This window comes from Nansenia antarctica (assembly GCF_963989245.1).
Source record: "Nansenia antarctica genome assembly, chromosome: 3".
NCBI classification, from domain to species: domain Eukaryota; kingdom Metazoa; phylum Chordata; class Actinopteri; order Argentiniformes; family Microstomatidae; genus Nansenia; species Nansenia antarctica.
Window position 1 is genome coordinate 33,857,047 of NC_137688.1, and position 26,924 is coordinate 33,883,970.

General features: G+C 50.0%; 1 protein-coding gene across 1 annotated transcript; it reads left to right on the forward strand.

Annotated features, from left to right (window-relative positions):
• Positions 1-26,924, forward strand: lrp12 (low density lipoprotein receptor-related protein 12). Its single transcript, XM_080527191.1, is given in 10 exon segments — positions 1-134; positions 12,393-12,449; positions 12,592-12,727; positions 18,118-18,320; positions 20,737-21,212; positions 21,697-21,918; positions 23,787-24,256; positions 24,536-24,668; positions 25,663-25,862; positions 25,864-26,924. Coding segments are annotated over 10 exon segments (2,913 nt in total). The 5' UTR covers positions 1-73; the 3' UTR covers positions 26,819-26,924.

A 26,924-nucleotide genomic window follows, 5' to 3' on the forward strand; every position in this document is an offset into this window, starting at 1 on the left:
ACCAGTTTGAAGCACATTAAAGGCCTAAAAATAGCAACACACACACATTTTAATTGATCATTAGTTGGCTATTATGGCCAACGCTTGGATCTCGTCATGGATAACATGTCTGCATCTCCTCTACATACTCACTGGTAAGTCTTTCACAGTGTGTGACTCACGTGTGTCTCATGATGATGATATTCGTGATTTAACAAACACCTGAACTAACCATTGCTTCAGCTCCTAAAACCTGAAATCAATACTTGAGTTTTAATTGTCATAATGAAGATAGCCCCCAATTGACATGTTCTGTTTATCCCTGTTTTGTCTATTTTGATTGTCTGTCTTTCATGTGGACTCCAGGAAAAATAGTCTTCACTATGGTGATGACAAATGGGGATCCGTTTAAATAAACAAATATTCTATTGTACTGGTTCAGCTGAGTGTGTTAACGACAGATGTGATCTATTGAGGAGACAAACAGATGTTAGATTATATCCGTTACGACTCATTGTGTCAGGCTTCATACGCCATTTGTCTTTCTCTGTGTGAGTAGAAAGCACTAACGGTTTGGAATTTGTCTAGAATTCTAGAATTTCTCTCTCTCAGTATTTAGCATTAACGTCATCGAGCCATTAAGGTACATAGCTCCCAGATCGACAACACACCACTAACCTCAACACATGGCTGTGATGTGGTGGTGGACTATTGAGTCTGTGGCCACCATTAATTTGAGGAGACAGTTGTGTAGTTGAGAAAAACAACCTTGTGCAGAATGTAGACTACTGATTGTTGTATGATTTGATGCATTAGTCCTGACACTACTATACACTGCTGGTTAGCACGGTGGTCAGAGTGACTGACAGAGTTTCTGATTAGATTAGATTTGAGATTAGATTAAACTTTATTGTCATTGCAGAGTACAAGTACCAGACAACGAAATGCAGTTAAGCTATGTACAGTTAAAGTACCGTATGTTAATGTACAGTATACCCTACATACTGCACAGATGTATACAATAGTGTCTATATCAAAGGAGGTATGTGCAATGTGCAAAGGTAGTATTTGTAAACAGCAGTAGTGCAAAGGGTAATTGAGTGTGTGTGTGTGTGTGTGTGTGTGTGTGTGTGTGTGTGTGTGGGGGCGGGGATACTGAGAGTCATTGTACCCCATGTGTGGGGGGGCGGATTGTTCAACGGAGTGTGTCTGTGTGTGGGGGCCGATTGTTTATCAGTGACAGCTCTGTGAAAGAAGCTGTTCTGTAGCCCGCTGGTACGGGACCTAAGGGTCCTGTACTTCCTGAGTCTCTTAGATGGTAGGGGGATCAAACAAACTGTGGCTGGGGGGGCGAGGTATCCTTGATGGTTGCGAGATGGTTTTGAAGTCAAGATTGAATCTGGACAGAACTCAGTGAACTTCCTGTCCAGGCAGAAGAGGCAGAGTTGTGATTAATTTATTTGGACACGAGGGATCAGAGTCATGTCATAACCTGTCCTAACCTGTCTGTGAAAGTTTAATGAAGCTTCCTGGTGTGCTGTGAAAAGCAGCTCTGCAGCAGAACTGACGCGGCCGTCCTTCCTGCCTGCAGTGCTGACACACTCGACCATAACTCCCCATGTTTACTCTTCACACGTGTGATAACTATAGCCAGGGTCAGTGTGTGTGTTCGGTGTGTGTGTGCAGTGTTTCCCCTAGGTTTGCTGCCTTGGGGGGGTGGCATGGACCGTGGCATGGACCCTCCCCCCCCCAGGGGGTAAGACCCTGCGACATACCAGCATCATGTCCAGGGGGTGTACTAACTTGTACATTAAGCCGCCTCACGCTACGGAAACAGGAGATAGGCTCCTGCCCTATGGGCCATTAGGCTCCAGAACCATCGGTTCTCAAGGCTCCTTACTTATGTGGTCTTGACTACCGGTCCACTTTCTCACCTGGTTCTTGCTCTCTCTCTCTCTGGTGTGCCGACACCATCCTGCTCTCTCTCCTTCTCTCCCTCCCTATTCTCCTCTCTCCCTCTTTTGCAGTCAACCAAAAGGCGAACATAACAACCAGAGTATTTATAATCTAATAAGAGGTATAAATTGATCCATATCAATTTATAACATAATTATAATTGAATATTGGATTGCTGTGGGCAATGCAGTCAGATAATGTCATTTTGACTTTACTCTCTCACCTGAAAAAAAAGCGTATGTCCAACTATAAAAACAGACATTTCCAATGCTTCAATCCACTGTCCATGTACTGTAAATATGCCATTATGGTATTACCATAAAGCCCAATTCTAGCAGAATAAGAAAGATAGTATATCTACTTAAAGTAAAATAATAAAGTGCATCCAGTTAGCTCTTTAGCTGGCATGTGTGCAGCAGACTAGCTCATCTAATCACCTCTGAGCTAGCTAGTTAGCTTGCTAGTTCTTTGACACTATTTTACACTTTCTAGTCACAATAATAACGACCAATTTGAACCAACTTGCTCTGTTAGAACACTCAGTAATTTGCTAACATTTCAACTTGCTTACTTTCCATCTGCAGACATCTCACCCTGCAAAAACTCTCTCGCGTCGCGCGCGCACACTCACGCACAATCTTGTACGCGAGTGTGTCCAGCGCGCAGCGAAGTGTGGAGGTTTGGCTATGCGAGACTACTGGCGGACTAACGTTACCAACGAGCCCATGGGCTTGCCACTCGCCAGATTCGGGTTGGGTGCATTTAAAAAAGCAGATATTTTAGCCTGCTTGTCAGATGTTTGGTGTCTACGTCCGTAATAATTCCTCTTTCTTGGGGGGGCGGGGGGTTCCGTTGGGGGGGTGGCCCGGCAATGGTAGGGGAAACACGTGTGTGTGTGTGTGTGTGTGTGTGTGTGTGTGTGTGTGTGAGAGAGTGAGATAGCTATACAGGGGCTGTGTGTTTGTGTGTGTGTGTGTAGTATTTGTGTACACTGTATGTGTCTGTAGTGTGTGTGATATTTATCTGTGGCCGGTGGTGTATGTGTGTGTAGTAGGCCTATGTGTGTACACTGGGTGTGTTCGTAAATACACTCTTGGAAATCTGCTCCTGTTTCAGAGCGCTCTAGTTTCAATTTCATAGAGCGCTCTGAAATCTGTTAATTTACGAACGGTCAAATAAAGTCTTTACAAACTCACTGTAAACATGGCGGACACCAACGATAACATTATCATCATTTCGCTGGTGGCCAACAATTTTACGTTATCGTGTTAACATTAACCTTAGCTAGCTTTCTGTTGCTAACTTAAGTGATGTTGACAGTAGATACTTGTTAACTAACGTTGCCATTTTCATCTTTTAAAATGCATTCAAATGAGCGTTAATTCATCCCATGTATAACGATGATTATTACCTTGTTACACGTAGATGCGTGTTGAATAATACTCCCTAGAGTACCAATCAAGCCGCAACCATAACATTTTGCAACGAGTAGTTGCTCCAACATTTTTAGATTGGAATGTTCAGATGCTCTGACAAACCATGTTTTCAGTCAGAGCGCCCAGTGTGCACAGTGCTCTGGATTTAGAATTGGGACACTCTGAGCGTTCTGAATCTCAGAGCATATTTACGAATGCACCCTGTGTGTGTGTGTGTGTGTGTGTGTGTGTGTGTGCGCGCGCCTGTGTGCGTGCGTGCATGAGTAGGCTGTCCCCTGCAGCATTCTCCCACTGTAATGTTACATGCGTTCTTTCTTTTTTAGTGTTGTAGTACCCCCGTTTCTCATTGGTTGTTTAGAGTCACATTGTTGTTGGTCACATGATCAGTTCAGAGATTCGCCGCCATTAGCATGTAGAAGTGGACGTTGACAACAGCGACCAACAGCATCAGAGCCCATCAACCAGCCAATAACCTTGATGACCAGGTACCAGCAAGCCAGTAACCGAGACGAGACGACCAAATATCAGCCAGCCAGTAACCTTGACGACCAGATATCAGCCAGCCAGGAACCGTATAAAATCTTACTTGTGCAGATCTGATGGGATAAGTACAGGTGTGTAGACAGACATGACTGTAGGATACAGGTGGTCAGATATGACAGTAGGATACAGGTGTGTAGACAGACATGACAGTAGTACAGGTGAGGTGAGTAGACATGACAGTAGGATACAGGTGTGTAGACAGACATGACAGTAGTACAGGTGTGTAGACAGACATGACAGTAGGATACAGGTGTGTAGACAGACATGACAGTAGTACAGGTGTGTAGACAGACATGACAGTAGGATACAGGTGTGTAGACAGACATGACAGTAGTACAGGTGTGTAGACAGACATGACAGTAGGATACAGGTGTGTAGACAGACATGACAGTAGGATACAGGTGTGTAGACAGACATGACAGTAGGATACAGGTGTGTAGACATGACAGTAGGATACAGGTGTGTAGAATAGATATGACAGTAGGATACAGGTGTGTAGATATGACAGTAAGTAAGTAAGTAAAGCTTTATTTATATGAATGAATGAATGGACTTTATTGTCATTGCTACAGTACAGGTACCAAACAACGAAATTTAGGAGGGGTGGCTCCCCTGGTGTTAGGAAAGGAAAAAAAAAAAAAAAAAACTTTTAAGAAAAAAAAAAATCACAAGAAGGTAAGGAGCTGGTTTACATAAATAAAGGCTATGTACACAATCCACTGTACTATACTGTACAGATAGTCAACTAGGGTTGTCATATTGCACAATAGTATTTTTTCACGTTATTTAGGGCCAATCCCAATTCCCTTTTCTACCCCTATGGCTCGTTTTCGAGTGTCACTCGATTCGAAGGCAAGGCCTTCGAATACGTCACAAGCCCTACCCCTTGAAATCTAAGCCCTATGAATTGGGACAGCCCTTCACGGCGCCTACGTCATCAACAGTGGTTTAGACGCGGTACGGGTGACGCGTTGTGTTGCCGGCGAATTCTCACATCTCCTGTGACCGGAGGAGATAGCAAAGATGGCGGCCGTTAGCATCACAAACACTATGATAACATCCTCCATAGTATCTAGTCTATCTCAGTCACAGACATGTTCAACAACAAGGAAGGGATACAACTAATAAACATGTTAACTCACTATTCACCTTGTTATACAACAACTACTACTACTACTACAAGTGTCTATGACTACTGTTCATGTTAAATCCGTGTGGAGCTAATGCTATCGCGTCTCCACAGGCTAAAGTACAACTACACTAATATCCTTAACTTATGTCCTAATCACACTACTGTCTAGGGATGCTCCGATCTGGATTTTTGGGGCCGATACCGATCACCGATTTTTTTCCTCAAGATCAACCGATACCGATACCGATTTTTTTTAAAATACATAACTGTAGGCCTACTGACTGGATAGCCTACATATTTTTTGCTTTTTAGACAAAAGTTTTGATCCATTAGGCACCAAGCAAACGCAGACCCATTTTTATGGCATAGTAAAGGTCTGGCCTATCCAGGGCTTGACGCTTACCTTTTCCCCAGGTAGCACTGTGCTACCATGTTGAAAAATTTAGTAGCACACCAAGAATTTCAGTAGCACAATGAAAATTGCGCAATTTTCGTCAACAACGACAACAAATTATCATAATCATAACATATCAAAATGATCATAACCGGCTCTTGGCCGTAATAAAAATGGAGACTCACACAATGTAAAGGGGAAGTAAGAATCTTAATTTCAGTTGGCCCACGGTTCGGTATGAACCTCGGTTTTTGGGTCACGGTTTACGGTTCGGTTTTTTTGTTTGTTTCAAATGCTACTATTTATTTACAAACTGTTACTTTATTTTGCTTATACTTATGGAACTTTAACATTTAGACACATTCCAGAATATGACTGGTAAATTGTATAATATAAATATATATAAACAAAACACTTTCAAATGTAAAAAAATTACAGAAACACTTTCAAATGTGACGTGTTGTGGATTGGAACTACGGATCATAAACTTTCAAATGATGTGTCATACATTGAAATCCGAAAAAAGATGAAGTTAGAGTCATTTGAATGTTAGACATCAGGCACATATAGGGTTAACCTCTTTGTAATGAAACCGGAAGCAACCGCTGCTAGCAGCTAGCGGCTAACAAAACACAGCGCTACGAACTATGAGAGCTGTATCCCATATACCCATTATGCGCATTTTAAGCATATAGGACTCGCGTGAAGCATTTCTGCGACACGCGTTTCTGTTCACTGTTTTCATTCCCTCATCGCTTATACACATAGGTTTGACTGCGCATGACAGTAGTTCAGCAGTTAGTCGCACTGGTGCGATTGAATGTATTTCCAAGTCGCACAGAAATATATTCACTCGCAAATGCGACCAAAACAGTCGCACTGTCGAGCCCTGGGCCTATCACCCACTTAGGGCCTGAAGCCCAAGTCAGTCGATATGGCTGTATAAAAGACATCATAAACGTGGCTTTCATGGTTTACATACTGTTACGTCCTCCTATGTTTTCTGTTCAGTTATCTGTCTTCCCCAGAAAAAGAAAAAAAGAAAAAAAAAAAAAAAAAAAAACGGTTTTTGCGATCGGCCATTTTTGCCGATCACCGATCGAGTCATTTGGAGTGAAATCGGCCGATTTAAATCGGTGGCCGATAAATCGGAGCATCCCTACTACTGTCATACAAGTCGTATACTACTGTCATACAAGTCGTACCTTCTCCTTGACATGGACATAAACACACCTGCTACCTTCTTTGAAAGAAATCGCGATTTATTCAGTGAAAACTAGTACACACAATCAACTAGCACATGATAGCACAACAATAGCATAGCATTCGCGAACACAGTCAGTCAATGCAACTAGCACAACAACTAGCGCCGTAGCTCTCATGTACTATACTACTAAACCAACGCATCATTTCTACTAACACAGTAATATGACATGATCACACTAGTCTAGTCGTGTTTAAGCCCAGGAGGAGGATAAAGATGATGATAGATGAGGATCTTCTTCTCCTGGGTTGATGACGAAAGATGGCGGCCGTTAGCATCACAAACACTATGCTAACAACACTATGATAACATCCTCCGTAGTATCTAGGATAAACAGGTTATTTTGATAAACTGGACACATTTTGTGAATATATATGGTTACTTTCTCGCCTGAAAACATATAAAAACGTCATAAAATGACATATTAACACTTGTAGAGCCAAATTACAGATTGTAGCCAATGGCGGCCAACATTGAGGATTTTATATTTGTAGATGATTCGCAAAGCATCCTGGTATCAAGGGGTAGCGTACCCCATGCCCTTCGAAGCTAGTCTGGTCCTGGAATCGCTCGAAACGAAGTAATAGTTAGTCCTCCCCCTTACCCCTAGCCCTCGATGAAATATGAATTGGGACAGCCCTCCCCCTAAACGTGAACGCGCAAATCGAGCCATAGGGGTGAAAACGAAGGGCTAGGGGTGAATTGGGATTGGCCCTTAAAGTGTCACAGTTTGCAGGCTTGAAATGTACATGTTTGTGCCTCAGCACTACACCTGATTTTTTCAGTCCAGCAGCTGCCATACAATCCGTCCAGACTGTCCAGGGCCCAGAACTTAGGTCTTTGCTGTGTTCAGGGCCTGGACGGCCCTGTGGTAGAAGCAGTTCTTCAGTCTGTTTGTCTTAGCGGCCAGGGTCCTGAACCTCCTTTTCGAGGGCAGCCTGGTAAAGTGTACATGCCCAGGGTGGGTCGGGTCCCTGGAGATCTTCCCTGGGTCGGGTCCCTGGAGGCCTTCCTGAGACAGCGTGTGTTGTACAGCTCTTCCAGAGAGGGGAGGGGGGCGCCGGTGATCTTCTGTGCTGTTCTCACTACTCTCTGTAGCGCATTTCTCTCCGCTGTTGTGCAGCTGGAGAACCAGTTGCAGATGCCGTAGGTGAGGATGCTCTCCACTGCGCCGCGGTAGAAGGCCACCAGTATCTCCTGCTTGTTGTGTTCCTTCCTGAGGCATCTCAGGGTGTATAGCCGCTGTTGTGCCCTCTTGATGGTGCCTTTTGTGTTGTCCTTCCAGGTCAGGTCATCCCGCATGTGATGACCTGCACCTGACCTGCACCTTTCGTACATGAAATGCAACTCAAAGGACAGTAGGATACAGGTGTGTAGACATGACAGTAGTACAGGTGTGTAGACACAAGTACAGGTGTGTAGACACACATGACAGTAGGATACAGGTGTGTAGCGGCGTGGCAGTAGGCCTACAGGGCTTGTGAACACGTCAGGGACTGGGTCCTCTGCACCCAAACATAACCCTGTTGGGATGGTAAACTCACTCCTCAGGTTCAAATACCCTCACAACCCCCCCCCCCCCCACACACACACACACACACACACACACACACCTCACCTCACTGAGGAGTGGGTAGCTGGTGGTCCCGTCTGCTGGCCGTTCAGGGGTCACAGGGTGGAGGAGAGGGTAGCTGGGGTCAGGGGTCACAGGGTTGAGGAGAGGGTAGCTGGGGTCAGGGGTCGCAGGGTGGAGCAGAGGGTAGCTGGGGTCAGGGGTCACAGGGTGGAGGAGAGGGTGTGGGGCCTCTGGGAATGCAAGGATTGTTTGCAGCAACTTGACGTCTGTTTCACAAACACCCTAGCCTGGGGACAGGATGAGCCTGGGGACAGGATGACTAGCCTGGGGACGGGATGACTCAGGACTCCAGTGGCTGGATGAGGACTCAGGGTCAGTGAGGCAGCGTGTGTGTGTGTGTGTGTGTGTGTGTGTGTGTGTCTCTGTGTGTGTCTCTGTGTCTGTGTCTGTGTCTGTGTCTGTGTGTGTGTGTGTGTGTGTGTGTGTGTGTGTGACTCACACTCACAGGGCTCCTAGACAGGAGGACAGGGAAAGGTCTGGGATCAAATATTGACCTTTTTCAACACCGGGAAAGAAGAGCCCCCATCGTCTGGGAATAGATCTGTGTTTTCAGACCTGTGCCATATTCATGAAGAGATTAGAATTGTGTGTTAAGTATTTTTTCAAAGCCAGGTCATTTGTACAGATCTAGGTTGCTGCGCTACATTCGACAGGAACAGCAACACAAACCCACAAATCAGCTGAGCTGTCCCGAAATGGAGGTCTGGAATTTTAAAATGGAGAATGTGGAAGAACCCTGCCGTTGCATGTCTATACATGCCAGCGGAGGCTGGTGGAGGTTGAAATCGGAGGACAGGCTCATTGTGTGTTTGAGTGACGATACTCACTCTTCCGTTCCCATGCATTACATTGGTCCTGTCCCTGATTTCTACCTCCACCAGCCTTCCCTGATACATGTGTCCTCTAACTTCTAGTTTAGGCTTAAATCTAGGATAGTGATCCTCAGTCCAGACCCTGGTGAGACCCTCAGTCCAGACCTGGTGAGACCCTCAGTCTAGACCCTGGTGAGACCCTCAGTCTAGACCTGGTGAGACCCTCAGTCCAGACCTGGTGAGACCCTCAGTCCAGACCTGGTGAGGCCTTCAGTCTAGGCCCTGGTGAGGCCTTCAGTCCCAATGTTTAGTCCCAGTTTAGTCCCGCCCTCCACCTTTAGCCCAGCCCCCTGCATTCCTCAGGGGAGGGGAGGGGGGGACTGAGCAGAAGGGCAGGTGTGAACAAATCTCTAATTCCTCCCTGAGGAGCAAATGGTTGAGCAACGTTGACTCAACCTTCTCCCAGGTCTAACACAACCACCAGATCAGTCAAAGACGTGGAGGTCTAACATTCACACAACCACCAGATCAGTCAAAGACGTGGAGGTCTAACATTCACACAACCACCAGACCAGTCAAAGATGCAGAGGTCTAACATTCACACAACCACCAGACCAGTCAAAGATGCAGAGGTCTAACATTCACACAACCACCACCACCAGACCAGTCAAAGACGTGGAGGTCTAATGTTCATACAACCGTCAGATCAGTCAATAGATGACTGAACGTTAAGATAGTCAGTACACAACAGCAGTGTTTCAGCAACTACACACAGTGTAACTAATACACACACCAATACAGCCTGAGTGACTAACACACAAACACACACACACACACACACACACACACACACAGACACACACAGACACACACACACACACACACACACACACACACACACACACAGACACAGACACACACACACACCTTTTGCCTCTCAGAGAGAGTGGACTAATGACAGCACAGGGGAGTGGATGCTGGGTAAAGAGCTGCAGACACATAATGGCCTCATTGATGCTTTCATAACTGTTCTCACTCCCTGAGACAGCAACACACACACACACACACACACACACACACACACACACACACACACACACACACACACACACACACACACACACACACACACACACACACACACACACACACACACACACACACACACACACACACACACACACACACACACACACACACACACACACACACACACACACACACACACACACACACACACACACACACACACACACACACACACACACACACACACACACACACACACACACACACACACACACACACACACACACACACACACACACACACACACACACACACACACACACACACACACACACACACACACACACACACACACACACACACACACACACACACACACACACACACACACACACACACACACACACACACACACACACACACACACACACACACACACACACACACACACACACACACACACACACACACACACACACACACACACACACACACACACACACACACACACACACACACACACACACACACACACACACACACACACACACACACACACACACACACACACACACACACACACACACACACACACACACACACACACACACACACACACACACACACACACACACACACACACACACACACACACACACACACACACACACACACACACACACACACACACACACACACACACACACACACACACACACACACACACACACACACACACACACACACACACACACACACACACACACACACACACACACACACACACACACACACACACACACACACACACACACACACACACACACACACACACACACACACACACACACACACACACACACACACACACACACACACACACACACACACACACACACACACACACACACACACACACACACACACACACACACACACACACACACACACACACACACACACACACACACACACACACACACACACACACACACACACACACACACACACACACACACACACACACACACACACACACACACACACACACACACACACACACACACACACACACACACACACACACACACACACACACACACACACACACACACACACACACACACACACACACACACACACACACACACACACACACACACACACACACACACACACACACACACACACACACACACACACACACACACACACACACACACACACACACACACACACACACACACACACACACACACACACACACACACACACACACACACACACCAGCACAGCCTGCCCTGCTGACCAGCTTTAAAAACTTTCACCAACTGACAAAACTTTCACCAACTGCCAAAGACTTCCGGAACACTCACCGCCTAGACTGCCAAGTGCTATGTGGTGTTTACCTAGCAACAACACTTTGATTGGCTACAATCAGTTTGGCCGACTTTATTCACCCTGGGCACTTAATAAGTTAATATTGTCACCCACGGTTGCCTGTACAGTAGCCTGGTCAGTAGCCTGGTCAGTAGAACAGGTCTTTGTTCCCATACACACACAGGGCCCCAATCGTGCAGAAATGTGTAAAAATTGAGCAACGTCTGTCATCTGTACCGTAATATCTCTAATAGTCACAATGAGAAATAATCCATGGGACTTTTGAATGCTGTGTCTGGCGTCTCCATGATATACAATGCGTTATCAGACTGTTTACAAACAAACCCTCTTGATTTGAATAATGACATAATAATGGTTTCTCAAAACCATTGTTAAAATCAAACCTTGTGGCCTGGGGTGGTCCAGTGGGTCCAGCACCGCGGTCTACAGTGCACACATATGCCCATGTCGGCATGGGTTTGAATCCGGCCCATACCCTGCTGACATGGCCTCTCTCTCCCTTCTCCTTACTTTCCTGTCTTTCTTCACTGTATCTGTCCAATAAAATGAAAAATATGAGTCTAGCCTCAATAACAATCCTGCTGTATTCAATAACAATCCTTATGTATATATTTAGTAGTACAGCATCTTTGCACTGATGAATCCACTGTAGTATGACTGGTACTACTATCACTTTATTACTTTATTACTTACTTATTATTATTATTATTATTATTATTATTATTATTATTATTATTACATTGGGATGTAATAAAAGCGATCCTGATTCTGAGTCAGATTTTGATGTTTGGTTTTTATTCTATGTTCCAGGAAATGCAGTGTGTTACCAGCACAATGACAACGTTTACGTATCTGGGATTTCAAACGGTGAGTTGGTTTCTTATGTATCCACTGTCCTCTGACACCCCTCATACACTGACACTTCTCATCCACTGACATGTAACATTACTGTCAGTTAAAGCTCTGTCCGTGCGTGTGTGTGTGTGTGCGTGTGCGTGTGCGTGCCCAGCCTGTGGAGAGGTGGCGGAGCAGGTGCGGGCGTCCAGCGGGGTGATCACCAGCCCAGGGTGGCCGTTTGAATATCCCTCCAGAACCAACTGCAGCTGGAACATCAGAGCCAACCCTGGAGAAGTCATCACCATCAGGTACCCCTCCTCTCCTCCTCTCTAACCATGAAGAAGTCATCACCATCAGGTACCCCTCCTCTCCTCCTCTCCTCCTCCTCCTCCTCCTCTTCCTCTCCTCCTCCTCTCTAACCCTGGAGAAGTCATCACCATCAGGTACCCCTCCTCTTCTCCTCCTCCTCTCCTCCTCCTCTCCTCTCTAACCCTGGAGAAGTCATCACCATCGGGTACCCCTCCTCTCCTCCTCTCCTCCTCCTCCTCTTCCTCTCCTCCTCTCTAACCCTGGAGAAGTCATCACCATCAGGTACCTCTCCTCCTCCTCCTCCTCCTCTCCTCCTCTCCTCCTCCTCCTCTTCCTCTCCTCCTCCTCCTCTCCCTCCTAACCTTGGAGAAGTCATCAAGATCAGGTACCCCTCTCCTCCTCCTCTCCTCCTCCGCCCCTCCTCTCCCTCCTAACCCTGGAGAGGTCATCACCATCAGGTACCTCTCCTCCTCCTCCTCCTCCTCCTCCTCCTCTCCCTCCTCCCCTCCTCCTCTCCTCCCCTCTCCTCCTCCCCTCCTCTCCCTCCTAACCCTGGAGAGGTCATCACCATCAGGTACTCCTCCTCCTCTTCCTCTCCTCCTCCTCCTCCTCCTCCTTTAGTTTATTAGTTTATACTTCATTCCCCATTAATTAACAGCAGTAAAGAAGTACATGGAGCAGCTTTACTTGGCAATGTCCCCTGTAGTACTGACCGGTTGATAGTTTGTGTGACAGGGTAGACTAGGTGTTCTTTCAGAGATTTAAGCATTGTAGAATCCATACCATATAACCTTCGAGATTATACGAGAATTAATAATTGCTTGAGTTTTATGTTCAGGGGTGCACATAACTGGTGCGCCAGTGCGCATGCGTCGCCAAAATGCATGCTGCGCGGCAGATCAGCTGCATGAAGGCGCTCTTGCGCACCAACAGCTGGAAGCGCTGGCAGAGGAATTTACTTCCTCAAAATCCACCTGCTGACTGCTGACTGCTGCATCACTGAGGCACCCGACGAGCCGTCAAAATGTCCAAGAAGCAAGCCCCACTAAGTAACTATTTGCCGGCGCTTCCCCTCACGAAAACATTCGGAAAGTATCGTAACTCGTACTTTCATTCCGCGTATCGCGTATCGCACGGTTATCACGCCGACACGTGAAAATTCAGTCCCGAACGACTCGTCGCTAAAAGGAAAAACAACACCAAGGGACACGTTTCTTTTCTCTGAAGCTTTCAAACGTTCCGACGTTTGTTTTACAGCTTCATTATCGCACCTAGACCCCTGACCCAGGGAATATGGTTGGGAATTCTATTAGAAAAAGAAGAAAAAAAGACTTCGTTGCACAATCAAAATAGTGAGCTATTTAAAGTGATGGCCTACAACATCCTCTACCATGGTCGAAATTGAGGACAGTGATAACTGACAGCAGTCAAGAGAGCAGTGATGATTATGATTAAGCTTGTAGCATAAATAAATGCTTAGGCTGTAACTTTTTGTTGAAAAGTTGATTTCAGTGTTTACAGAACAGAACAGAGCAGTGCTTAAAGAGATGTCAGTTGATTTCATTGTGTTTAAAGAACAGACATTCAGTTAGTGCTTAAAGAGATGTCAGTTGATTTCATTGTGTTTAAAGAACAGACATTCAGTTAGTGCTTAAAGAGATGTCAGTTGATTTCAGTGTGTTTAAAGAACAGACATTCAGTTAGTGCTTAAAGAGATGTCAGTTGATTTCATTGTGTTTAAAGGAGTCTGACAGACTTTCATGCTTAAAGAGCAGTCATTGGATTTTGCATTTGTTTATTTTGTTTTGCACACAATAATTTGTTCGTTCATCTTTATTTATGAATAAATGTCGTTTTGCTAATATAAGTTATCCATGTATCCCTTTTTCATCCATCCTGTGGGACGGGTCGTGACTCGCAAGCTCGGGGAGCACCAAGCAGCATCCCTAGGTGCTCCTCTGAGCACTGGCCCCAAAAAGTTATGTGCACCCCTGTTTATGTTCAGAGATAGGTTGAATGCTGAAGGAAGGCTTGCTTTCATCCACTTTAAGAATATTTTTCAGTTGTTAAAGGAAAATGTTGTTTGATTTCAGTCACGGAATTGATCAAATATTCATTAAAGGCTACAGCTATTTGTGCTGCATCTTGCATTAGCCTAGCATTCAGTTTCAGCTCTAACTGGTTCCAAGGTCTGTGGTTGATCCCCATTACATTCTTAATCTGTTCCCAGATCAGCGTTGTGTTTCCCTTTGCCTCATTAATAATTGTTATGAAATAAGTTGGCTTTGGCCTTTCTGATCGCTTTGGTTACTTTGTTACGTAATGAAGTGAACCTGTGTGTGTTTGTGAGTGTGTGTGTGTGTGTGAGTGTTTGTGAGTGTGTTTGTGAGTGTGTTTGTGAGTGTGTGTGTGTTTGTGAGTGTGTTTGTGAGTGTGTGTTTGTGAGTGTGTGTGTGTGTGTGTGTGTGTGTGTGTGTGTGTGTGTTTGTGTGTGTGTGTGTGTGTGAGTGTGTTTGTGAGTGTGTGTTTGTGAGTGTGTGTGTGTTTGTCACCTCCGTCGCCTTCGGCAACCTGCAATGTCTTTATCACCCTGCCGTGTCCATGGTGACGGTGCTGAAATAGAACCGCTGGGGGGTGTGTGTGAGTGTCTGCGTGTGTGAGAGTGTTTGTGTGTGTGTGTGCGCGTGTGCGTGTGTGTGTGTGTGCGTGCTCGTGTGTGTGTGTGTGCGCGTGTGTGTGTGTGCGTGTGCGCGCTCGTGTGTGTGTGCGCGCTCGCGTGTGTGAGTGTGTGTGTGCGCGCGTGTGCGTGTGTATGTGTGTGCATGGGCGTGTGTGTGTGTGTGTGTGTGTATGTGTGTGAGTATGTGTATCTGTGTGCCTGTCAAAGGAAGTGATTTTGTGGCGAGGAAAAGAACCAGGGACAAATGATGATTGCAGCCAATTAGAGAGAGTATTGGCCGTGCAACCACCCTGGCCTCGTTAACTCACTGTGTGTGTGTGTGTGTGCGTCTCCGTCTGCCTAATCACAGCTCAAGCTGGCTGCTCTGACGCAGATGTTTTGTCAGTGTGTATTGTGATAAGGAGCACGCCTACAACACACACACACACACACACACAAACAAACAACATTGTTTGTCCTCCCTCCTTTTGATCCATTGTGTTCAGTATCATATCAGCCTGAAGTGTGTTTAAGAGTCTCTAGGCACAGAGGGAGGTCGACACAGAGGAACAGTTGTAGAACAAGTATTTTATTTAAGCTGCACCGCTGGAGAGTCCCAGGTTCTGACGACCCTCTCCTTCCTAAAACTGGTTCTGCTTTTCCTCTCAGGATGCAAAGGACTAGAACTGATCTAATGCGTCAAAAATCATTGGTTAGGAATGATCACGTATCTGGCGGATGGTCAGTCTGGTTAGGAGGATGACGGTGGCTGCGTTCGTCAAATTCGCTCAGGAAATCAATCTGATCAGCACTCATGGAATGCCTTTTGTCCAATCAAATTACTTGGTCCCGTTATGACGTTAAACCCAGTGTGCGCTCCCGGTGGTGATGTTGTTGGCTGTGGTTGATGACTAACCCCCCCCCGCCCCCCGGAGCATGTTCCATGTCTGCCATCAACAAGGCCTTTGTCTGGTCGCCATGGTGATCGTCCTCATCGTTCTGAATTCAGCAGCTGCTTTGTTGTCATTCATGATTACCAGCATCAGGGTGGAAGCTATGGCCAGACCTTCAGCCTCTGTTCTAAAGTCTGGAGGCCTGCCTAGGTTAGTCATAAGTCTAGTCTAGAGGACATTCAGCCTCTGTTCTAAAGACTAGGAGCCTAGGTTAGTCCTAAGTCTAGTCTAGAGGACATTCAGCCACGTGAGCAGGCCGGGTTCCGACGCGGGAGGTCGACCGTAGATCAAGTCACCCTTATGACTCAAGACATCGAGGATTGCTTTTCGGCAAAAAAGAAGGCCGGGGCCGTCTTTATAGACCTGACGGCTGCCTACGATACCGTATGGCATCGCGGCCTCTCCTGCAAGCTGCTCCGCCTGCTGCCGGACAGGCACATGGTCAGAATGATCATGGAGCTCATCCGTAACCGCAGCTTTACCCTCACCACCGGTCGCGGACAGCTAAGCAGGCTTCGACGCCTTAAGAACGGCGTCCCTCAGGGATCGGTCCTGGCCCCCCTCCTCTATAATATCTACACCTATGACCTGCCCAACACACTCTCGCGGAAGTACGCCTACGCAGACGACCTCGCAGTGGTGTACTCTGCTGGAAATTGGCAGTCTGTGGAGGAGACTCTGAGCCAGGACATGCAGACACTAGTGGCATACTTCCGGAAATGGAGATTGAAGCTTAGCGAGGCAAAGACGGTGTCGGCTGCCTTCCACCTTAACAACAGGGAGGCTAAACGTGAGCTTAGAGTACACCTAGATGGAACTCCCCTGCCATGTTCCGCTGAGCCAATCTATCTCGGCGTGACATTGGACAGGACGCTCACGTTTCGCGACACCTCGAGTCACTGCGCAAGAAGTTAACAGCTCGTGTGGCGTTGATGAGGCGACTGGTTGGCTCGGGCTGGGGCGCCGGCGCAAGGACCTTGCGCACGGCAGCCCTAGCCCTCGTTTATTCAACTAGTGAATACTGCGCCCCAGTATGGTGTCGCAGTGCCCACACCCGCCTCATCGACTCGCCTATAAACGAAGCCTTGCGCATTGTGACAGGATGCCTGCGTCCTACCCCCGTGGACAACCTTCCCATCCTAGCAGGCATCCAGCCCGCAGGCCTCCGCCGCATGGGAGCCACAGCACGTCTCGCCTGCCGGGCCGTGGAGCTTAATAACCATCTGCTCCATGATAGGCTCACTATAACAGCGGAGCCCTCCCGCCGTTTCAAGTCGAGACACCCATTTGTGCCTGCCGCACAGGATCTCAGGCAGCAATGCAGAGATCTCAACATCATTGCGGCAGGATGGGCGGATTATATGTGGTGCGCGGAGTGGGAGGCTAACACCTCCAAACTCCGCGACCACATCCCAGTCGCCGGCCCCTGGATTGCCCGGTGTACCACCCACCCAACGGGATGCATGGTCTGTCGGTATTAGATGACGAGACGATGACGTGGCTTCTGGAGGGGTGTCCAGAAATATAGCCCGGGTGAGCCCCTCAACCAGGTCTCGGGGTGGTAAACGGGTAGCCCCTCGGCCCCGAGCCTGGTGGAGTGGAGAGGAAAAACAACTACCCATACGCCGAAGAAGAAGAAGAAGCCTCTGTTCTAAAGTCTGGAGGCCTAGGTTAGTCCTAAGTCTAGTCTAGAGGACATTCAGCCTCTGTTCTAAAGACTAGGAGCCTAGGTTAGTTCTAAGTTTACTCACCTCTTCCTCTCCCCCCCCTCCTCCAGCTTCCAGGACTTTGAGCTGCAGAGCTCCCACCGCTGCGTGCTGGACTGGGTCTCCATCGGGACCTACAAGAACCTGGACGGGTTCCGTGCGTGCGGCTCCTCGGTGCCCGCCCCCTACGTCTCCTCCCAGGACCACGTCTGGATCAAGTTCCACTCCGACGGCAGCCTCAGCGGCAAGGGCTTCAGGCTGGCCTACGTGACAGGTACACACACACACACACACACACACACCAGGTACACACACACCAGGTACACACACACCAGGTACACACACAGACACACACGCACACACCAGGTACACACACACACACACACACATACGCACACACACACACACACACACACACACACACACCGGGGGGTGGGGTGGCTTCAGGCTGGCCTACGTGACAGGTACACACACACACACACACACACACACATACACCGGGGGTGGGGTGGCTATAGGCTGGCCTACGTGACAGGTACACACACACACACACACACACACACACACACACACCGTCTGGGATGGCGGGGGGCGGGTGTGGGTGCTGTCCGTGTGGGTGTGGGTCTCCGTCCGTCCGTGTGTGTGTGTTTGGGAGGTGTGTGGTGTAGGGGGTGTGTGTGTGTTTGGGGGGAGGTGTGGTGTTGGGTGTGTGTGTGTGTGTGTGTGGGGGGGGGGGGGGGTGTAGGGTGTGTGTGTGTGTGTGTTTTGGGGAGGGTGAGGTGTAGGGTGTGTGTGTGTTTGGGGGGAGGTGCGATGTAGGGTGTGTGTGTGTGTTTGGGGGGGGGGTGTTTGGGCTTGCCAGCCTCAGGCTAGTTCCTCAGATGAATGATCTATTTATATCAAAGACAGACAGACAGAGAGAGAGAGAGAGGGAGGGGAGGGCGAGACACACACACACACAGACACACACGCACACACACACACACAGACCACTAATTGCCTGTGTCCCAGTCGCAGCAGTACCTGTGTGTGATCAGGGCGCCGTGGGACGTCAGGTCCAGAGGTTCATTAGTCAGGCCTTGGCTCCAAAGTGAGTGGCACTCCAAAACGAGCCGTAGGGGTAGGAAAGGGAAACGGGATTGGGCCTTGCTCTAACTACCCGGTCGAGAGAGGACGCTGGCGTTGCTGGGCTTTATCCTGCTGGTGAGAACCCCTCTCTCTCTCCCTCCCTCCCTCTCTCCCTCCTCCCTCTCTCTCTTTCTCTCTCTCTCCCTCTGTCCCTCCCTCTCTCTCTCTGTCCCTCTGTCCCCCTCTCTCTCTCTCTTCCTCTGTCCCTCCCTCTCTCTCTCTCTGTCCCTCTGTCCCCCTCTCTCTCTCTCTTCCTCTGTCTCTCCCAGCTAAAGTAGAACACATCTTTGAGATGCGGGGGGGGGGGGGCTCCTTCTCTCCCTCCTCCCCCCTCTCCCAGCTAAAGTAGAACACATCCATTGAAAGATGGAACACATCTTTGGGGGAGAGACAGACAGAGGGAGGGGGAGGGGGGGAGAGAGAGAGGGGGGGACAATGCTGAGTCTAGAAACAGAGGAGCTGTGTGATTGGCTGGTCTGTTTATGGCCTGACTGCTGGTTTATAATTCTCTGAAGGGTCCTGCTGGTGTGTGTGTTAGGGTGTTCTGCTGGTGTGTGTGTTAGGGTGTTCTGCTGGTGTGTGTGTTAGGGTGTCCTGCTGGTGTGTGTGTTAGAGTGTTCTGCTGGTGTGTGTGTTAGGGTGTGTTCTGCTGGTGTGTGTGTCAGGGTGTCCTGCTGGTGTGTGTGTTAGGGTGTCCTGCTGGTGTGTGTGTTAGGGTGTCCTGCTGGTGTGTGTGTTAGGGTGTCCTGCTGGTGTGTGTGTTAGGGTGTCCTGCTGGTGTGTGTGTTAGGGTGTTCTGCTGGTGTGTGTGTTAGGGTGTTCTGCTGGTGTGTGTGTTAGGGTGTTCTGCTGGTGTGTGTGTTAGGGTGTCCTGCTGGTGTGTGTGTTAGGGTGTTCTGCTGGTGTGTGTGTTAGGGTGTGTTCTGCTGGTGTGTGTGTTAGGGTGTTCTGCTGGTGTGTGTGTTAGGGTGTCCTGCTGGTGTGTGTGTTAGGGTGTTCTGCTGGTGTGTGTGTTAGGGTGTCCTGCTGGTGTGTGTGTTAGGGTGTTCTGCTGGTGTGTGTGTTAGGGTGTGTTCTGCTGGTGTGTGTGTTAGGGTGTCCTGCTGGTGTGTGTGTTAGGGTGTTCTGCTGGTGTGTGTGTTAGGGTGTGTTCTGCTGGTGTGTGTGTTAGGGTGTCCTGCTGGTGTGTGTGTTAGGGTGTCCTGCTGGTGTGTGTGTTAGGGTGTTCTGCTGGTGTGTGTGTTAGGGTGTCCTGCTGGTGTGTGTGTTAGGGTGTTCTGCTGGTGTGTGTGTTAGGGTGTCCTGCTGGTGTGTGTGTTAGGGTGTCCTGCTGGTGTGTGTGTTCGGGTTGGGTGGTTTCCAATTTTTTATACTGTTAAACCGTTCCCAAAATTAACCTCGGTTTATGGTTTTACAGTGGGATTCAAAATTACTTTTTGGGGCTTTGACGGAGCCGCCAAGCTACCACCAGGCAGGCCAGAGGAGATGAGTGTTACCTCTGTATCTCTGCTAGAATTATTATTATTAACATATAAGTATGTAATACCACTCCCCACCACCAGGGAGGCCAGAGGAGATGAGCTGCGACCAGGACCAGTTCCACTGCTCCAACAGGAAGTGCGTGCCGGAGTCGTGGAAGTGCAACGGGATGGACGAGTGCGGAGACAACTCAGACGAGGAGCCGTGCGTCCAGCCTGACTCCTCTGACCCCGCCTCCTCTGACCCTGCCTCCTCCTCTTCCTCCGACCCCGCCTCCTCCTCCTCCGCCGGCTCCGCGTTCTCCTTCCAGCCGTGCGCCTTCAACCAGTTCCCCTGCCTGTCCCGCTACACGCGTGTCTACACCTGCCTGCCCGAGTCGCTGAAATGCGACGGCAGCATCGACTGCCAGGACCTGGGCGACGAGATCGACTGCGACGTGCCCACCTGCGGAGAGTGGCTCCGCAACTTCTACGGCACCTTCGCCTCGCCCAACTACCCGGACTTCTACCCCCCCGGGAGCAACTGCACCTGGCTGGTCGACACGGGGGACCACCGCAAGGTAACCCTGCTAACGCTAACCACACTGGTCTATAACCACCGCAAGGTAACTGACTGACTGGCTGGCTGGCTGGCTGGCTGACTGACTGACTGTGACTGGCTGTCTGACTGGCTGAATGACCTGCTGACTGTCTGTCTGGCTGGCTGGCTGGCTGGGTGAGTGACTGGCTGGCTGAGTGACTGGCTGGCTGAGTGACTGGCTGGCTGAGTGACTGGCTGGCTGAGTGACTGGCTGGCTGGCTGGCTGACTGGCTGACTGGTTGTCTGGCTGAGTGACTGACTGACTGACTGGCTGAGTGACTGACTGACTGACTGACTGACTGACTGACTGACTGACTGACTGACTGACTGACTGGCTGACTGACTGGCTGGCTGGCTGACTGACTGACTAACCGACTAACCGACCGTCTGACCGACTGGCTGACTGGCTGGCCGACCGACCGCCTGACCGACTGATTGTCTGACCCAGTCTCTCTGTCCGTCAGGTGATCCTGCGCTTCACAGACTTCAAGCTGGACGGTACGGGCTACGGCGACTACGTCAAGGTGTACGACGGCCTGGAGGAGAACCCCCGCCACCTCCTCCGCGTTCTCACCGCCTTCGACTCTCGCGCCCCCGTGGCCGTCGTCTCGTCGTCAGGGCAACTGCGCGTCCACTTCTACGCCGACAAGATCAACGCCGCCAGGGGCTTCAACGCCACGTACCAGGTGAGGGGGGGAGGGAGGGGGAGGGAGGGATGAGGAGGGAGGACAGGGATGGAGGGAGGGATGAGGAGGGAGGACAGAGAGGGAGGGAGGACAAGGATGGAGGGAGGGATGAGGAGGGAGGGATGAGGAGGGGAGGACAGGGATGGAGGGAGGGATGAGGAGGGGAGGATGAGGAGGGGAGGACAGGGATGGAGGGAGGGATGAGGAGTAGGGATGCACGATATGCATTTTTTCCAACCGATACCGATACCGATATTTACCCGCTTCTCGTGGCCGATAACCGATATGATAACCGATATTATTATTTATTTATTTTTTCTTTCCTAGCACCAGGGGAGCCCCCCCTCCCAAATGTTGTTGTTTGGTACCTGTACTATATCAATGACAATAAAGACCATTCAGATATAATTTCACAGTTGATAACCTGTAGTTCATGCACACCTGAAGGTAAGAAAGGCTATGTAGTGAGCAAAGATTGATGATTTAATATTCCATAGTGATCTCACCAAATCTAACTTACATCACTATTGTTAACACAACAAAGAGAACACTTCTGACTCTTCAAATGTTCATTTATTATTTCCTCTAACAAACAGAATCTGTTATAGACAGTGCACAATGCTTTTTTTAGCCAAGATCTGGCCTCCTTTTATGAAAACAAAAAAGGCTCACCTAAGAGTAATTTATTACCGCGGATGGCTGTCGCAGTATGCGAACCGGAGAACTCCTGCGCATGTAGCAGTGTCTTCTTCATATTGAAGTCCATCCAGCCACTGGGCCGTCAAACTAAGCATACTGACTGGACTAACGTCAGAAGTCCATATGTCCGTGGTAAAACTTATCTGGCTTACGCTAGTATCGATCAGACTATGGATGTGTGTGGCGACTGTATCATACATAGCAGGCAGGCACACGTCTGCAAAATAGCGGCGACTTGGGAGTGTATACCGAGGCTCTAAATGTGAAATTAGCTGGCGAAATCCTTTATCTTCTACTACAGAGAAAGGCTGGTCGTCGAGGGCCATCAACTCCATTATTTTTTCATTGATTGCTTGAGCCTTTGAGCTGTCTCGAGTGAACTTCCTGCAGTTTTCAAATGCGTGTTCAATAGGCACAGCAGCTTTTTTTTTTCGCGGCTAGGCTACTAGGCTACTAGTGTTGATATTCCTTCCATACAGCGTGCTTGCAATGGTGAATCTTAAGGTGACTTATGAAATTCGTTGTGTTGTAACTCGTAGACCTTTGCCCTCCTCTCCGAACTTTTGTCGAACATGTGTTGCAAATTGCAAACGCACTATCTGCCTCAGAAACTCTGCAGAATGTCAGACACCGGGGAAGCTCTCATGTTTCGCTGTCGTCTATACACTGCGTGCCTGTACGCATGCGCAGCAGCATGAGCGCTCATGCTGCTGCGCATGCGTACAGGCACGCAGTGTATAGACGACAGCGAAACATGAGAGCTTCCCCGGTGTGTCTGACATTCTGCAGAGTTCATATTATCAATTCAATTCAAAGATACTTTCTTTATCCCCGTGGGGAAATTCGTTTTGCCGCGCCACTCCACAAAAAAATAATAAAAAATAATAATAATATCGGCTCTATATCGGCTACAATTTTATAAAACCGATAAATACCGATAAACATTAATTTCCCATTATCGGGCCGATAAATATCGGTGCCGATAATATCGTGCATCCCTAATGAGGAGGGGAGGACAAGGATGGAGGGAGGGATGAGGAGGGGAGGACTGGGATGGAACACAACTTGTATTTGTAAACCGCAGTAGTGCAGAAGCTAACATCATCTCTCCTCCCTCTCCCCCTCCTCCCCCCTCTCTCCTTTCTCCTCCCCCTCCTCCCCCCCCCAAGGTGGAGGGGTTCTGTCTGCCGTGGGAGGTGCCCTGCGGGGGCAACTGGGGCTGCTACACAGACCAGCAGCGCTGCGACGGCTACTGGCACTGCCCCAACGGGCGTGACGAGGCCAACTGCTCCGCCTGCCAGGAGGAGGAGTTCCCCTGCAGCCGCAGCGGCGCATGCTACCCGCGCAGCGACCGCTGCAACTACCAGAACCGCTGCCCCAACGGATCGGACGAGAAGAACTGCTTCTTCTGCCAGCCGGGCAACTTCCACTGCAAGAACAACCGCTGCGTGTTCGAGAGCTGGGTGTGCGACGCTCAGGACGACTGTGGCGACGGCAGCGACGAGGAGAGCTGCCCCCTGGTGGTACCCACGCGCGTCATCACGGCGGCGGTGATCGGCTCGCTGGTCTGCGGCCTGCTCCTGGTCATCGCGCTGGGCTGTACCTGCAAGCTGTACTCCCTCAGGATGTTCGAACGCAGGTGTGCGGGCGGGGGGGGGGGGGGGGGGGGTGCGGCGCGGCGCGGGAGGCACGCACACACACACACACACAGGCTAGTAGTGCCCAGCTAAACATACACACACACACTCACAGGCTAGTAGTGTCCAGCTAAACACACACACACACACACACATGCACACACACGCACACACACGCACACACACAAGGCTGTTCCTTACCTCTGATTGGCTGTTCCCTCCTTCTAACTGATCTGATTGGCTGTTCCCTCCCTCTAACTGATCTGATTGGCTATCTGCAGGTCCTTTGAGACCCAGCTGTCCCGGGTGGAGGCGGAGCTGCTGAGGAGAGAGGCCCCGCCCTCCTATGGTCAGCTGATCGCTCAGGGTCTCATCCCCCCTGTCGAGGACTTCCCCGTCTGCTCTGGCAACCAGGTGACACACGCACTCACACACATACACACTCAGGCACACTCACACGCACTCACACACATACACACTCACACACACAGTCACACACACACACACACCTTTGTCCAAAAATCGAAAAGCGATTGAATCTAAAAGCATGGCGGTGGCTGCTTTTAATTTTTTTATTTGACGAGGCTTCGAAAGCCAGCATTTTCAACAACGCTGTAAAAAAAAGTCTTACTATCTCAAAGTAAGAAAGCATGAATGGCTTTAGTTTCATGGACTTTTTACAGTGTGAGGTTTTTTTTGTTCCCCAAAATATCTATTGCACTATTTTCACTAATTTCTAATGCAAATAGCCTATTTCAGACAATCACTCTACAGCAAACTGTATGTTTTCCTGAGGGATAAGTGATGTCTTGTTTACAGGTAGGCTATGTTTGTAGCCCTTTTATTTACACTGGCTGCAGTAATGAAAGCACTTCTTGTAGTGTCTGATTTTGCACAACTTGTGTTGGTCAATGCTGGTCATGGTCATTTATGTTCCAATAAAAACTACATTCATGTAACTGCTTTGGAGTCAATCCTTAATGTAAACATTGATATTTTTAACAAGGCAACATGTTAGAGGGTTCCTTGAACCATTTATAGCATTAGTTCTGAGAATCTCTTTCATATTCAAGCAAAATTGGTATTGTAACTAAATAATCGAATCGTGAATCGAATCGGGACCTTGTGAATCGGAATCGAATCGTTTTGGGAAATCAGTGGCGATACCCAGCCCTGTTGACTTGGTATCATCTGTTAATAAGCCACAGTCTGTTTTACTGATGACCTGCAGACCTCAAACTGTCAGTACTAACACTGTTGTTTCCCTGTGTGTGTGTGTGTGTGTGTGTGTGTGTGTGCGTGCGTGTGTGTTCTGTGTGCCTGTGTCTGTGTCTGTGTGTGTGTGTGTGTGTGTGTGTGTGTGTGTGTGTGTGCGTGTGTGTGTGCGTGTGCGTGTGTGTGTGCGCAGGCCTCCGTCCTAGAGAACCTCCGCCTGGCCGTCCGCTCCCAGCTGGGCTTCACCTCCATCCGCCTGCCCACCTCTGGTCGCCACGGCAACCTCTGGCGTCGCCTCTTCAACTTCACGCGGTCGCGGCGCTCCGGCTCGCTGGCGCTGGTGTCGGCCGACGCCGAGGACAACAACAGCGGCGGCGGTGGCGGCGGTACCGGGGGAGGGGCTGGGGGGGGGTCCGGCGGCCGTCAGGCGGACAGGACCGGGGGGGGGGGCGCACAGGGGACTCCTCCCGCTGGACTCTGACGCCCCCGGGGAGGGGGAGGGGGGCGACCGGCGGAGGGAGGTCCCCGGCGCGGTGGGGGGGGGGCTGGCGGCCCCTGGCGGCCCCCTGCCTCTGAAGACGCCCCCGGCCTCCGCCGTGGAGGCCTCCATCGTGTCCGTCTCCCCCCCCTCCCCCTCCGCCGCGGCCCCGCCCGCCCCCCGCAGCAGCAGCAGCAGGGACCGCCCCCGGGACCACCGGGACAGACCCAGGGACCGGGCCAGGGCCGGCAGCCCCGCCGTGGTCCCCGTCCCGGCGGAGAGTTCTGGTTCCGGAGGAGGAGGAGGAGGAGGGAGTCTGGAGCCTCGGAGCGTGGCAGCGGCGGCGGGGGGGAGGAGCCAGAGCCAGCTTAGCTCCGCCCTGAGCCGGATGAGCCGCAGCCTGCGGTGGATGCGTCTGTCCTTCGGGGGGCGCTCTTCTTCGTCCTCCTCCTCCTCCTCCTGCGGCCAGAACCACAGCCCTCTGAGGCAGTTGGAGCACGGAGGGGGAGGGGGGGGTGGAGGAGGAGGAAGAGGAGGGGGAGGAGGAGGAGGAGGGGCAGGGGGAGGGAGCAGGGAGGATGAAGACGACGTGGAGCTGCTCATCCCCGTCTCCGACGCGGCCTCGGACACAGACTCGGCTCTCAGCGAGAGCTCTCGGCCGCTGCTGCTCCTGGAGGCGGGGCTAGAGGCCGGCCTGGCGCCGCCCCCCCTCGTCCCCCTCTCCTACAGGTCATCACACCGGTCGGCCAACAACCGGGACGGGCCGTGCGAACACTGTGGGATGGTCCACACGGCCCAGGTCCCGGACGCCTGTCTGGAGGCCACCGGCAAGACCGAGAGCAGCGACGATGAGCTGCTTCTGCTCTGCTGAACACTGGGCCCCCCCCCCCCCCAGAACACTGGGCCCCCCAGAACCCCCCTCTCCCAACTCCAGAACTCCTTAGGGGTGTCGATGGTGCCGCTGGTGCCGCTCTTAA